Consider the following 16,269-nt stretch of genomic DNA (forward strand, 5'->3'; position numbering starts at 1 on the left):
TGCCCCTTTTCTCTCTCTTTTTCTGTTTCTGTAAATGATGGACGGAAGGGCTAACTGCTTACATTCAGGTCCATAAGTATTGACAGTGACTCAATTCTTTAATTTTGCCTCTGCACAACACCACAATGGATTTGAATTAAAAATAAAGCAGTTAAGATGTGATTGAAGTGTAGGAATTACTGCTATTTTATACATACTCCTTCCATTTTCACAGGCTTTAAAGTAATAGGACAAATTAACAAACACAAGGATTAGTTTTAATTCCTGGATGCAAATCCTTTGTAGTCAATAATTGCCCAAAGTCTGGAACCTATAGACATCACCAAATGCTGAGTTTCCTCTTTTGAGATGCTTTGCAAGGACTTTACTACAGCCACCTTCCGTTGCTGCTTGTTTGTGGGTCTTTCTGCCTTCAGTTTTGTCCTCAGTAAAGTAGTAAGTTGCAAAATTTGAAAAAAAAAGTTGTGAAAAGTCAGATGACTGAATCAGCCATTTAACAACATTCCATTTCTTTGCCTTAACAAGCTCTTGGGTTGCTTTTGCGGTATGTTTTGGGTCATTATCCATCTGTACTGTGATAGGCCGGCCTATCAGTTTTGCAGCATTTGACTGAATCTGACCAGAAGGTATAGCTTTCAGAATAGCTTTCTCACTTCAGAATTCATCCTGCTACTTCTGTCAGCAGCCAGTGACACGGTTTTATTGGCAGCCATACATGCCGATGCCATAACACTGCCTCCACTGTGTATGACAGGTGATGTGGTATGCTTCAGATCATGAGCCCTTCCTTTTCTTCTCCTTATTCATCTCTTCTTATCTTTCTGGTACAAGTTAATTTTGGTTTCATTTGTCCAAGGAATCTTCAGTTGACTTCCATGGTCTTCCATGGTGTTACTGAACTCGCCAGTGCATTTTTTCTTTTTAAGAACATACCAAATTGTTGTTTTGGCTACATCTATAGTTTTTAATCTCTCTGATAGGCTTGTTTTTTTCAGCCTAGTGTTAGCACCTTAATTTAGCGTTCCCATGAGCAGCTACCAAATGCATGTTCAACATTTGGAATCAACTCCAGACCTTTCATCGTAATTTGTTATAAAAAAAAAAACAAGTGATCAGGTCACACGTGGCCTGCTTATCAGTTAACTGTCCACTTACTTTTGAGCCAGTGAAAATGGAGGGACTATGTAAAATTCGGCTGTAATTCCTAAAGCGTTACTGAAATATTTCTGTTAAACTTACAAAAATTGTCACTGTCTAAATGCTTATGGACCTGACTGTATTTTCACAGCTTTATTCAGCTCCTCTATATTTGTGTTGCTGAACGTCACTTCGTCTTGCTCTCTCTTTCTTGCTCTCGCTCTCCCTAGAAATGTCCAAGGACTTCTTAATCGGGCTGAAAATAGTAAAGTTACCACACATACAGACACACAGAGGTGTCTTATCCCAGTGTTAACTCCAGTAATAGGATTGGTTTGTCTTAGAGCTTCAGTCACATTAAAGTACAATTCATACATGTGACTTTAACCCTGCTCGAAAACAACTGTCCAACAGCCACTGGGCGTGTGTGTAGTAGTGGACAATATGGCCAAAAATGTATATCACAGAATAACAACAATTTCTGATAGTTTTGGCGTATATCATAGTATATATATTACTTTAAATAAAATAATTTTAGATGCTTAAGTAAAACTATTTATCAAGGTTAACAGTGGCTTACTATTCTGGGACGTCTTTTCAGGTTTTAATAAGAACTGTTTTCAATAAATAAGCTAAATCTGAAACATTTTTGTTGTGCAAAAAAGTAAAAACAAAACAGAACAATATATAGATACACATCTGTTTTATATCGTTTTCTAACAGTAGTACTGCAGGCCTGACAAAAATGGCGCTAAATGTTGTTTCATGTCGTAATTTTACAAGACTTCTTACTCAGCAGATTTCCCACTACACCTTAAATGCAGCAGCTGTTACTTTCTGGCACCACAGGCGACTTAATGTAACTGCTGCACCTTTTAAGGTGGAAAGGAAAATTTGAATAAGAAGCCAGGTTCACCTTTTGTCATTTGTTTGTATGTGCGCTCCATATACTTGCCCCTTCGAATTCTGGAATTTGGAAAATATAACAGTCATTCACACTATCAGTACCAGCTGGTCCACAGCTTGCGCGCAGCTGACAGAGTCAGGTGGCTTCTCAGGCGGTATGAAAGGAAGAGCAACAATCACTCTTCTGATGTTAGACTAACCCCCCAAAAAATGGCCATTCATTTATGTCTGCTGCCTCAAAAACAGTTTGGACTATTTTAGATGCAATGGACTAGACAGTGGGAGGTGATTGAGGGTGTTGGGGCGAGGGGTGTTTGTACATCTCATTACCTTCCCTTATTTGTGACATACTGGTATAACAATTATGAAAACACTCATAACTTATGGGTTCAACCAGTATAGCACCCACTACTGTGTGTGATTGCAGTTTTTGTATAATATTTCTAAGTTACCTTAATTGTAGGTCATACAATTGTGTGAGTGATATTCTACTATAATAACCACATCTTGTATTACTCTAAAGTGAGTATGCATGCATGTGGCTTTTTTGTTTTTCTGTCCTTATGACTATTGAGTGTTAGAACTCACATAGGAATAGCTAAAGAAGTGTTTAAACTTTACTGTAGGACAGTGTTCATAAGACTGCATGACACCCACATAAACTCTTCAGTGCAACTGACATAGACCTACATAAATATTTGTAAACACTTATTCTAGTAGGCATACTTTGTCATACCAACAGTTTAGAAGTTGCCTTGTTTGGTGGAAGAATTGTTCAGTGCATGTGCAGTGGTGTATCATTATATTTTGTCACTGTTTACATAAGCAATTAGACACTTTTGTCCCAGTTAAGGGTGTTTTACTCTGATTTTCCTAACAACACCTCTTAACTTTGGTAGAAAGTATGTGGTAAAGTAAAAAAGTATGTGGTAAAGTACAGCCAGTTGTGGCTTATTGCTTTATTGTGAATCACCACTGTTAAACGTTCTCAAAATTGCTGAATAATGTAGTCATTGAGATGTAAAGTCATTCATAGTGGTTTGATGTGAAATGATCCATTGTACCGACACTTACTGACACAGATTTGTTCACAGTGGTGGTAACAGGAACAAGGGATCCCAATGTCTTAAGTGTAATTATCGTAAATAACATTTTATGCAGCAATTTATGAGTTTTTATGTGGTAAAATAGTGGTAAGTCTGAAAAAAAAAGTTTTCTTTGAGGTCCATTTTGCTTTACTACACCTTGAATGTTCTTCACTACCATGCATGGCTTAAAAACACATTTTAGGACAAAGCCTTGTTACAAAACCTTAGACATCAAGCAGCATATTCATAACCATTTAATGTAATAAATTCTATGATGTAGCTTTTAGAGGCTCAGATGTCTAGTTCCTATCACCACCACTGTGAACAGCTGGTACGTGTCTCTGGAAGGGCGCGTTCCGTATTGAACCCCTCTGAATGATTTTCTTTACAGCATAATAATTTAATTATATGGATTTTTTTTTAAATATTAGTGGAGTTCCCCTTTAAAGTTAGCTCTGGGGTCAAGCTTGTGCTGACTGTGGTTAGGTAAATGTTCGTGGTAATGGTTAGGGTCAGGGTTTGGGTTAGAGTGAGGTTAAGGTTAAAGTTAGATGTAGGCGAGCTATAATTATAACCAAATGTGGGTCACCACAAGGATAACCAAACATACTAGTATGAGTAGAGGGAGCTCACTTACTGCTCACATAAGCTCAGTATGTTTAATTATTGTATTTGATAGTTTTCATAATGGGAAAATGTGGAAATTGAGATTAGACGGCATGTTTTTAATTGTTTCTGCAACTGATCATAGTGAAAATGTAGGATTACTGTTACATGTGCTTCATTCAAGTAGTGTGTGATTCAGCTATTTATTCCCATTTATCTCTTCCTCAGGGTGAGAAAGCACCAGGCCGATCAGGGAGTCGATCTAGCAACATTTCAAAGGTAACACACACTCTCACATGCTCGCACAATCCGATTAAGTGTTCAAATGCCATTCATGCATAGAAAGCTTAATACAATTTAATAAGCTTAATTTAAGACACTGCACCACTATTCATGTTCTGGCTGGCTACCTGCAAACAAATGTGTTAACAAAAAATAGATAAATAAATAAAACAAAAATATGTTAACACAAGCCTAAATTCCAAAAACATTGGGGCAGGTTGTAAACTGCAAATAAACAGAAAGCAGTGATTTGTAAACCAATTTTGACCTGTATTTAAATGAAAATAATACAATGTAGGCTTGTTCTGAAACTGATGCCTGCAACATAGTCCAGAAAGTTGGCACAGGGGCAATTTAAGAATAGAAATGTTGTAAAATGTTCAAAAAACATCTCAACCTTCCTCAACAAGCAATTACACTTTTTTGCAAGTGGATTGTAGATATTTCACCCTCTACAGGGCATAATATAATCAAAGGCCAAATCCACAACTGAATGTCCATAACCTTTGAAACCTCAGACAGCACTGCATTAAAAAAATAGCATGGATATCACCACATGGGCTCGGCAATTCACAAACTGTTGTCAATAAACACCTTTTACATCATCACATTTACCCCATCACCTTTTACAAATGCAAGTTAACACTGTACTATGCACAGAAGAAGCCATTTGTCAGTATTGTCCAGAAACGCTGCTGACTTCTCTGGGCTTGAGCTCGAGCTGAAATGGACTGATGCAATTTTTTTGGAAACGTGTATTGCAGTCTGACAAGTCAACATTTCAGATTGCTAATGGAAATAATGGATGTCTTGTTCTCTGGATCAAAGTAGAAAAGGACCATCCCAATTCTTACCAGCATTAGGTTCAAAAGCCTGCATCCATCTGGGTTGGGGAGTGGATATTACTGGGTAACTTGCACATCTGTGAAGGTAGCATTATCTGTGAAAGAAATAAAACATTATAGACGTTTTCTTTTCCAGATATGTCCATGTTTATTTGAACATGACAGTGCCCACAGCATGGCTGCGTAACCACCGAATGCGGGTGCTACAGGGAGATTCACTTGAAAGAGGCCCCAAATATTCTGTAATAACTCTTGCTAGGACGAAGCAATCTGAACCAAACAACGTGCAATGTGCTCCTCAGTATATGGAGCTTCAAACAAGCTGGGATGCCCCTACATCGGAGCGATGAGGTCGGCGCCGGACAGTCGTCACAAAGTTTAACCTCCGTTTGCAACATTCGGGTGCATACCCCCGTACCCCTTCATGTGTCCGGCAGAAAACAGAGATTCACTTCCAGCATCGCATGTAATGCAATCGATTACACATACGTCAAAGTATGGAGGATATTTTTTGGTTCAGATTGTTTCATGCTAACAGGAGGTACAACAGAATATTCGGGGCCTCTTTCGAGTGAATTTCCTTGTAGAATGGCCTGCCTGCAATCCTGTCTCCTTCTTCATGAAGCACAAAATACGACAACGAAAGCCCTGTGCAGTTGCACAGCTGATGACTAGTATAATGGACGAATAGCAAACAAATTTGCTTTCAAACCTGGATAAATAAGTGTCTTCAGTCCCCATATAATTAAGTGCTGTCAGGTGTTGGAATGGTGATATAACACAGTGATAAATATGCTCCTGTCCCAACTCAAGTTCATAAGATAAAACATCAAACATCAAATGTTAAACAGAATTTACTGATCACTTCTTTCTGCTTTTATTTGCATTTCACATACTGTTCTTTTTTGTAGTTGAGATTTGTACAGTACTCTGTTATCTTCTGATTACAAACACAAATGTGACTGAAAGTTTTGAATCTGAACTTTTAGAAGAGTTTCTCTGCTTGCTTAAATGTGCTATAAAATCATATAATACTGTTGTTATTGCCAGAAATAATAATAACTGCAGCTTCTATGAGTTAATGCCTCTTTGTGACTATTTCAGGTGTCAAATCTGATTGATGAATACAGTGATGGTAAATCTGTATATCCATATGATTGTTTTAGGCTAGTAGCTCCACCCAGGGGGCAGTACTGAACGGCGCCTCTCGGACATCAGTCACTCCCTCCTGTCAGGACATCTGCAGGTGAGTTTATGAGGGTGACAACGCTCATATTAGTCTTCCACTCATGTACAGATATATACGGTGTATGTGTGTGTGCGAATGAAGTCTTCATATCCTCTCTGAAACTGGTCTTTTATGTGTTGAAGAAAACAATACAGTTTAACTCCCACATATAAACCCCAGTTCAGAAGAGATTCATCTTTTATTTGTATATTTATGTTACATTATGGATGGGTGTTTTAATAATGTTTGTTTTCTGATATAGTTAAATGAATAGCTTTTTTAAGGTCTACACGAAAAACCATATAATCTGCTCTTCTCTGTTAATAAATTGATTCTCAACACTGATATTTAAAGAACTTGAACTAAAAATGCCAAAAAAATGCAGAAATCTTTATTTTAACATTTGCAAAAAGAAAACACATCAATAAGAGTATACTTCACACTTCAGCTGCCTTTTATTGTTACTCTGGTAAACAAAACAATAATAAGAGCTTACAAATTCGAACTGCACTCTGATTGAGCTCGGAAAATCACAATGCCTCCAACAATAACGGAAGCCTTGTGCATCTACTACATGGATTATGCTGCCGAATTGGTTCAAAGTCAAAGCTGAAAACACATTTGTGACTTTTAACTTGGGACTTGGACTAAAATGCCTTGGCTTGGAGTGACACTGTACTCTTAGAATGTTTAATTTATTAAAACAAATTCCATTTTTACCAAATGTTTCAGGAGTGACTGTTTCAGAAGTGATAATTTTAGCAGAACTAAAAACACTAGCTAGAACATGGTGAGCAAAAACAGCCATGAACAGGTGAACGTACATAAAATCATAACATTTTTCATTAAAACAAAAGAGTTTACTTAATTGCAGAAACTATGTTTCAGCAGTGACAATTCTGAAATGTTACACACTGATTTTTCAGACTTTGGAACATATTTTCATCAAAACAATGGGATCTAACTATGGACTAAAACTCTGCATTTCAGTAGAGATATGAAAATGTAGGAGAGCATTTTTTGAATTTATGAAGTTTTTTTTATTTAAAAGAGATTCATAATAAATCAAAAATTTTCAATTTAACTTTAAAAGAAATGGTCTTAAAAAAACATTGAAATGCGTTATTAAGTGTTATTTTCACTAGTGTAAATTTAGGGGTTAACATTTGGGACAGACCTCCTAGTAGAAAGGACCCTGTAAATGAGGATTTTGCATATATTTAGCTTATTAATCTCTCAATTAATGCCTTGGGGTTTCATGGATCATAATTTGTTTTTAAATATCTAAGGTCTGAATACTTAAATGTTTGTTTTCAAAGAGTTTCTTGCTGTGGGACAGCAGCTTGAACATATTTAGTAGAATGATCCATATCCATTTAACAACCACACCCATCCATACTACATATTTGCTCATGTTACATTATGATTTTCTGCCCTGTACATTCCCTTCACTCTCATTTCATGCTATGTCCTGTGTTCTCCATTCCCCATGTTTCTTTACGTGTGTGTGTGGTGTGTACATGTCCAGTACTGGCGGTCCAGTCAAGTTTGGAAAGGATGCCTCAGATTTAGCCACACCCATCATGCCAGTAAACCACGCCTCTGACTCAGCCCCCATCGGCAGGCGGCAGGTGAAACGTCGTCACCGGCGGCGGAGGGAGAGTAGCAATGGGGGCGGAGCGGTGGGTTGCGTCTCAGAGTGTGTGGACCACACGAAGCGTTTGCGCGGGCACACACACACACGCATACACTCGGACTCGTCTTCGGAGGACGACGAGCAGCGGTGGAGGGAGGCTCGCTCGTGGAGCCGCGAGAAGGCTCGGCGCAGGCGCAGCAGCAGCCGACAAACGCCCAAATTCACGGCGGGACAGGATGGGCGGGACGGGGTCAAGCTTGCGCCTGTGGATGCGGACGAGGGTCAGAAAGAGAACAGGTCCCCTCGGGTCATGGGTGCCACTCTTAAGAGTCGCAAGCGGTCATCCGTAAAGAGGGAAGAGCCACAGAGCAAGGCGGCCAGTCACGGTAGAGGGAGTGGGAGGGCCAGTGAGGAGGAGCAGCAGCCAATTACTAAGTCGTATGAGGAGCAAGGGTCGGGGGACGCAGACATGGCCATCCCGACTGCTCAGAAATATGCAAATGTGGCCGATCAAAACGGCGCCGCACAGCAAGCATGCACTGACGATGAGCTGGAGGTGTGCAGGTGAGAGAGAGAAAGATGGGTGGCTAAATAGTGCGACCAACATGAACACAGTTTTCCCTCTTATACCAGATGTAGTTGATCAGTCAAGGCATGTTTGCTATCTGAAGTTTGCTTCCTTAGTTTTGCACTGATGCTACGAATTCACCACAGCATGATTAAAATAAACATCAAATGTATGAAAAACACTCATTTATAATTCTGTGATGTGATATACTGCAAAAAAAGTAAAAAGAAGAGATCGTAAATTGAAACTGAAATAGAAAGATGGTAACATTTATTGGAAAAAGTGCTTTTCAGGATTATAGGAACACAAGAAAGCATGATTAAGCCTAATTAGAGAGAGAGAGAGAAGGGAGAAATAAGAGGGAAAGGGAGAGATGAGCAAAGAGGGGGGCAAGAGCACCCTCAGATGGAAGTTTATATCTTTATGCAGATTAAATATAAATTAGACATATGTTGCATATGATTGCTGATTCATCTGTACCAATGAATCAGCAATTGTATGCAGATTAAATGTAAATTAGGCGAACAATGCATACAGTACAGATGAAACTGTTATAATGGAGACTTGGTTTGGTTCACAACCATAACTTGAGAAGTGCATTTCCTGAAGTGAAGGTCCCTAAAGGGATTGTTAACTGGTTGCTATGGTATCCCAGGTGGTTACTAAGGTTTTGCACAGTATTACTTGCTGTGAACTATAAAAATGAGCAGAACTTCATTGTGTTGCTGAAAGTTGAATGAACATTACAGATTACATTTGCATTTCTGTTGCGTTAACCTTGAATTTGGTAACTGAAAACGTATGTTTATAAATCAAAATAACAAACTGAGAACATTATCTAGCACCCATATGCCTGCATGACTAAATGTCTTAAATGGTTGCCCACTGTGTTCAGCTACACGCTGAGGTTTTGTTCAATTTTACAGTTCACAGTAAGTCATACTGTGTCCTAAACCACAATGACAAGTCTGTGTGACCTTAATGAAGAGCTGGATGTGTTTTTAGTGGGTTGAGAAGAGTTTTGGGTGTGTGTTTATAGAAGACATTTCGGTGACTATTGACTTCTAGTGTTTGTAGCAACATTAGCCTCACCTTATAACTCCAGCACTAAACTAAAGAAGCAAAATTTATACAACCAACGTGTCTGAGCTGATTAACTACAGCTGGGGTAAGTGCAAAATCATGCACATTGTTAGCCAAACCATTCCTTTAAGTTTAGAAAAAGAAAACTTTCTCACTGATGCTCTGTTATTGTGCTCTATTTGTGGGTTTGCAGGATCTGCCACTGTGAGGGCGATGAGGACTGTCCTCTCATCACTCCGTGCAGGTGTACGGGGAGTTTGCGTTTCGTGCACCAGGGCTGCCTGCACCAGTGGATTAAAAGCTCCGACACACGCTGCTGTGAGCTCTGCAAATACGACTTCATCATGGAGACACACCTCAAACCCCTGCGCAAGGTAATAACCAAACACATGCTGTGCAAAAGTCGGAGACCACCTTTCAGTTATTTCATTTCCAATCAAAATGGACAATGAGTACAAGTTATTCATTTTTCTGAGGAGATTAGATATAAGATAATCCACTTGCATAAGGAAGGGGAAAGTCAAAGGAAAACAGGTAAAAAAAAATAAAAAAAGCGTTTCCAAAACTGGAGTTCAGAAAATATTAAAGACAACTGTGCAAGACCTGGTAGACCACCAAAACAGTCACCATCAGATAAACAGTAGTTAAAGCTTTCATCTTTGAGAGAGAGAGGAGAAAAGTCCACTCTTCAAAAATCCACAGGTGTTTCTGTCCATCCTTCCACTGTGAGAAGACACTCAACACTATAAGTCTAAAAGTGTGTGTTGCTGTCAAGAATTGCTTACTGAGAAAAGGAAATAGACGAAAGAAAAGAAGAAAATTTGCACTGGAAGATCAAAACTAGATATAGTCTAAGATCTGGAGTAAGATTTTGTGGACTATTGAGTCTAAATTTGCAATTACCACTACATGGATTGTAAAAAACAGGAAATGAAAAGAAAAAAAAACAACTTCTAAGACTGAACTTTGGAGGAGTAGAAAAATATTCCTGCAGATTTCTTTGAAAAATAAAGAACGGAAGTTGTAATAGTGTAAAAAGATAAAGGTTAAAAAAAACATTATATTTAGTTATTGTGGCTTCTGTGTTATTTTCAGTTAAATGTATGTTTGTGCTGATGGAAATGATACAAATTAAGAGAAATATGCCTTTATCATGGAGACATGCTTCAGATTTTTGCACAAGGTCTCTCTCTCTCTCAGATATACACATTCTTAAGTATGAGTTTGCCATGGAAACATGTCTCAAACCCTAGCAATGTATTCACACACCCACCCACTCACACATAAATTTGACTCTATCAGAGGGAGATTAAATCACGCCTGAAATTTTGGTCTGAACCCAAATACAGCCAGGGAACTGTCCAAGCCCGACTCGACCCCCACAGAAATTTTGCCTGAACCTGAGTCGAATCACATCAAGAAGTTTTGAGTCTTAAACTTTATGAAGTTTATCCATCCATCCATCCATCATCTAAACCGCTTATCCTTCTGGGTCGCGGTGGGGTGCTGGAGCCTATCCCAGCTGTCATTGGGCGGAAGGCAGGATACACCCTGGACAGGTCGCCAGTCCATCGCAGGGCAGACAGACAGACAGACAGACATACACATTCACACTCACACCTAGGGGCAATTTAGCACGTCCAGTTGGCCTGACTGCATGTTTTTGGACTGTGGGAGGAAACCGGAGTACCCGGAGGAAACCCACGCAGACACGGGGAGAACAGGCAAACTCCACACAGAAACGACCCTGGTCACCCGGCCGGGATCTATGAAGTTTAATTATGCTTTAAATAATTTATTTGTGCGCTGCTTTCAAACATCATCCCAAATGTTTTTGTCTGGATGTATACAATTTCTTTAAATTAACTTATATTAAAAGTAAAGAACATTTTTGCCTTTTTCTGTAAAGTTAGCTTTCTTTTTTGGACAGCAACGATATGCACACTATCAATTTTTCATCATCAGGTTCTCTAGAAATACTGACTAGTAGTATCTGTGTCAGTTCCTTAGATTTAAATGCTACATTCTGATAAAGTACATTACAACCCAATAGAAACTGACTAGTTCTGTTTAGACGTGAGAGTTTTATCACTGAAGAAATGTGTTAAAATTTTAGTCCCCCTGAGAAACTAATTCAATCTGAAAAGGGTTAAAGAGACACCCCTTAAGTTAGTGGTTCTCAAACCAGTCCCAATCTGGGGTCCCAGGGGACTGGTTTGAAGACCACTGCCTTAACCTTATCTAGATTACTGTACCAGTTCCAGCACACTTCTGTAGAAGTGCTCACATCCGTTTTTTTATGCATCATTTTTATGCATGAAATCGTCCAGCAATACGGTGATGCAACACACCGTTAGAAAGCTTGAAATCACAGGATTTGATTCCCTCAAACTGTTTTATGATCTGTTATTCACAGCAGTAACGATGATCTCATTTGCAACATAAGCACCGAATGAGCAAACACTAGCAAATCTGTGGGTCCTTACATTAAAGCCTTGCCACTATCCACAGAGACGTCAAAACATGTGGTCTTGATAACAGAGCAAGAGTCAGAGAACAGTTTTGAGATCTGAAATAGTCAGGCTGAAATAAACTCCTCCATTCTAGACTCTGTTACTGTCAGTAATTCATACAATTATTCCGACAGGAAAAAAACTTGAGTGTTACCTTTCAAATGAGATCAAGATCATGATGTGGGACCAGTGCTCCTTTTACTTTAGGTACGCCATTTCAGGCAAAAATGAGGCGACAGTTAACAGGTTGAGTGACGTACGAAAGACAAAAACACCACCATTATTACATTCGCTGCAAGTGCAACTCCATCACACCCACAAATATCCATAGTATAGTCACATACCATTATTATTACTCATTTATCATGATTGCTGCTGTCTAGCATGTCTGATTCTCACTGTGCAGTTTCCATAGTAACTCTCATATAATGTGCATTTGTATAGCAGTGTATTCTCCTCACACACTGCTCCAGTCCATCAAACTGTAAAAAAAGTGCAGAGACATGTTACAAATCTTGAGTGGTAATAACATCCCATTAGATCACAACTATTCATTTTAAAGCATTAACATTTCGTCGCTGTCCAAAGAAAAAAACGGGTATCTCCAAAATCGTAACTTTACAGGAGAGGGCAAAAACATTCTTTACTTTCAATGTAAGTTAATGGAAAGATATTTTATTCTAAACAATTTTGGAGCATTTCTATTGGTTCAATCATCATGAAATTGTCACACAATGTAAAGGACATCTGCTGAGCTCAAATGATGCAGAAAAGTAAAAATCGCAAAAAATGGAGATACATGTTTTTCATTGGACAGCGACGAAATGTTAATGCTTTAAAATGAATAGTTGTGATCTAATGGGATGAATGGTGTATTACAGAAGTCTAATGCTGCCACCCTGTGGCTATTAGAGGAATTACAGTGTGAGTTGGTATGCCTCAAATTAATTCTTACCACATTGCAATGTGATGCCTTTCCATCTCTCTCCATCTCTTCCTTTTGTGTTTTCTCATTCTGTCTCTCTCTCTAAGTGGGAGAAGCTGCAGATGTCTACCAGTGAGCGCAGGAAGATCTTCTGCTCGGTGATGTTTCACCTGGTGGCTGTGATTTGCGTCATCTGGTCCCTCTACATCCTCATTAACCGCACTGCTGAAGAGATACGGCAAGGCAAGACCAACAATGGTAAAATCACACAAACTCGTTAAACTGTAGTTATGCTATAACGTAGATAATGTACTCTAATATAACGTCAGAAATATTATTAGGTATATACAGAGTTATTAGCTACACCTTACTTGCAGCTACACTCATTGGTCATTTTATCAGGTACATCTACCATATGGTCAGGGTTGGAAGGGTTACTTTAAAAATGAATTCCAATACAGAGACTAATTATCTGTTAAAAATGGCTCATGATTCCCTTAGCAACGGTGCACGTCAAAGTCTGGGATATATTAGGCCAGTAGTTCCCAACCCTGGTACAGTCATTTTAGGGCACCATCATGGATCTTCATCAGCTTTATGTCTTGCTCCAATAAGTCATCATTTATCAGGATAAAAGGAATCATGTTTCAAACAGAATCGAGTCGTACCTCCTCTCTCAAGTACTTGAGTATCAAGCTTCAGTTATCACCACTCAGTCATCAGTTGTCAGATACCTGAATGGTAATGACTGATGCTTGAAGCAATGTTTTATGATTCTGGAGTACTTCAGGAAGGAGACACTCTGGTATCAATGGTTGAGTATCAGTCATCAGTTATCAGGTATTAGTTGTCAATTATTAGTCGTCAGGTGTCAGATATCAATCATCAGTTGTTAGGTGTCAGTTGGGTATTAGTAGCCAGTCATCAGTTTTCAGTTATCGGGGGTGTTGGGTATCAGTCGTCATTCATCAGTCATCAGTTGTTAGGTGTCGGTCAGGTATCAGTTGCCAGTCATCGGTTGTCAGGTATCAGTTATCATTTGTCAGGTGTCAGGTATCAGTTAGCATGTGTCAAATAACTGAATGGTGAATGGTTGAAATAATGTTTTATGATTCTGGAGTACTTGAAGAAGGAGGCACTGAGGTATCAGTTGTCAATTATTAGTCCTCAGTTTTTAGGTGTCAGTCAGGGATGAGTTGTCAGTTATCAGTCATCAGGTGTCAGATATCAGTCGTCAGTTGTTAGTCAGCTATCATTTGCCATTCATCAGTCAAGTACGTGAGTATCAAGCCTCAGTTATACCACTCAATCATCAGTTGTCAGGTATCAGTTGTCAAGTGAACAGGTGTCAGATACCTGAGTGGTGATAACTGAGGCTTGAAGCAATGTTTTATGATTCTGGAGTACTTGACAGAGGAGACTTTCAGATATCAGACAACAGTCATCAGGTGTCATTGATCAGATGTCAGATACCTGAGTGGTATCTGCAATGTTTTATAATAGTGGTGTACTTGACAGAGGAGGCACAACTTAAATCTGTTTAAAACACGATTCCTTTCATCATGATAGAAAATGACTTGGTGGAGCAAGACTGACGACAATGTCCTAAAATGTCCCCACCGGGCCTAGAGTGCCCACCTGCCCTGCACATTTTAGTGTTTCCCTGCTTTCCACACACCCGTTCCAACTAAAGAGGTAATTATCAAGTCCTTCTGGAGTTGAAAGCTTTTCACCTTGGTTAAATTGGTTAAAGCAGCATCATTAGTCTTCTTCTTTATGCAGACTTTGTCATGTTTGCTTATCTCTGATAATGAAAACTGCTCCACCAAATGAACATCATCTTTAGTGGAAAAAAGAAGTCCTAAGGATCTAAAATAGAGCGAGTCCTCTTCATTCTCATTCGTAAAAGCTGTCGCTGCTGTATGTTTTCCCTACTTTGATGACTTCCGCTTCGTTATACATGAAGGTGTGAAAAGTGCAGCAATAATGAGCTACGGTCAGTAACTGTAAACCTATAAAGTGCACTTATATATGATATACCTGATAAAGTGACCACTTAAATGTAAGTACAAGGTATGTGTACCTAATAAACTGGCAGTTTGATATGATGCTATTGTAGCAGTCAGTGTAGCTGGTGTAGAATATAATGCTATAATACTATGGCATGCTCTTATTGCACACACAGCGTTGCTGCGTTTGTCCCCTCTCAATGCCGTAGGGGTGCTGGAGTGGCCATTCTGGACCAAGCTCATCGTGGTGGCCATCGGCTTCGCTGGCGGCCTCATCTTCATGTACATACAGTGCAAAGTCTACCTGCAGCTGTGGAGGCGCCTGAAGGCCTTCAACCGCGTCATCTTCGTGCAAAACTGCCCCGACTCCGCCCGCAACGGAGATGAAAAGGCCCCACCTCCTCCGCCTCCCATCACCCACCGCAACGGGAGACACGAACCGGCACTTGTTGCTGCCCCCCAGACGCAAACAAACACTTCCTGCCCTGCTCCCACAGGAAGTGCAGAGGCGGCACCTGTTTGAGTTATGGATGAACAGGGGGAGGCAGCTGGATCTTGTCTCTCTCTGGAATTGGAAGCAGGACTAAAAGGACAGCTTGTGTCCCAAATTCATGTTAGTGTGCACTACTGCCACTGAGATGGTGACTGAGTGGCAGCAGTCTAGTTAAACAGACTGGGTGTAGTTCGGAAAAGTAGTGTGGTGAACACAAAGGAAAGTTAATTCAGTAAAGCAGTAATATCTTCCCTTTCGACCATCAGGGGAAGAAAAGTCGATCTCTTAGGTCACGCATTATCTTTGTAGTCAGCGACATGCCCAAATAAAGACCTCTACTTTAAGGCATCTTTCTGGGGAAAAATGAATGGCTTTTATCTCACCCTGTGGTAAACCAAAATGTCCTAAAGCCAATACGTTTTGCCCTGTGCACAAATATCACAGGCTCTTCTTTTGGACTGAAACAACTACTTGACATTACAGATAATCGTCTATTAAAATAAATATTTCCATTGGCGATTGTTTTTAATGTCCAACCTAGAGTGAGTTAATGACTTAACTTGAAGATATGAGCAGATATCAAATGGAAAATTTACGTTGTTTTGTCAAAACATTGCCAAACATTTTATAGTTACCTCTCTTCACATTACAGGACACAATCAAGCTGATTAACTATTTATTAGTCAGTTAATTCACATGAATATTAGAATATCAAAAAACATTTTTTTGCAACCCTAGCCCTCTTAAATACGAGGCCATTAAATAGTCCAAATTTGGATGTTGCTACATGCAAGCTAACTCTCTTGCAACTTAGACTCCATTCATACCTGACATTAGTTGCTACTACATCAACTACACATTACCTTAACACTATTATATAATACTGGCTACTAAAATTGTACCCTGCTGCCGCAAAAGATGCTTCTTGCCGCAGCTGACAAAGCTTGCTT

General features: G+C 39.4%; 1 protein-coding gene across 1 annotated transcript in view; it reads left to right on the top strand.

Annotated features, from left to right (window-relative positions):
* Positions 1-15,349, top strand: part of march1 (membrane-associated ring finger (C3HC4) 1) — a 46,044-nt gene extending 30,695 nt beyond the window's left edge. The window contains exons 3-8 of the mRNA XM_036583402.1: positions 3,966-4,016; positions 6,031-6,110; positions 7,621-8,292; positions 9,573-9,753; positions 12,925-13,075; positions 15,003-15,349. Coding sequence (XP_036439295.1) covers positions 3,966-4,016; positions 6,031-6,110; positions 7,621-8,292; positions 9,573-9,753; positions 12,925-13,075; positions 15,003-15,349 — 1,482 coding nt within the window. The remainder of the gene's footprint in view (positions 1-3,965; positions 4,017-6,030; positions 6,111-7,620; positions 8,293-9,572; positions 9,754-12,924; positions 13,076-15,002) is intronic.
* Positions 15,350-16,269: the final 920 nt, after the last annotated feature.

Source organism: Colossoma macropomum, unplaced genomic scaffold, assembly GCF_904425465.1.
Source record: "Colossoma macropomum unplaced genomic scaffold, Colossoma_macropomum, whole genome shotgun sequence".
In the NCBI taxonomy this organism is placed as follows: Eukaryota; Metazoa; Chordata; class Actinopteri; order Characiformes; family Serrasalmidae; genus Colossoma; species Colossoma macropomum.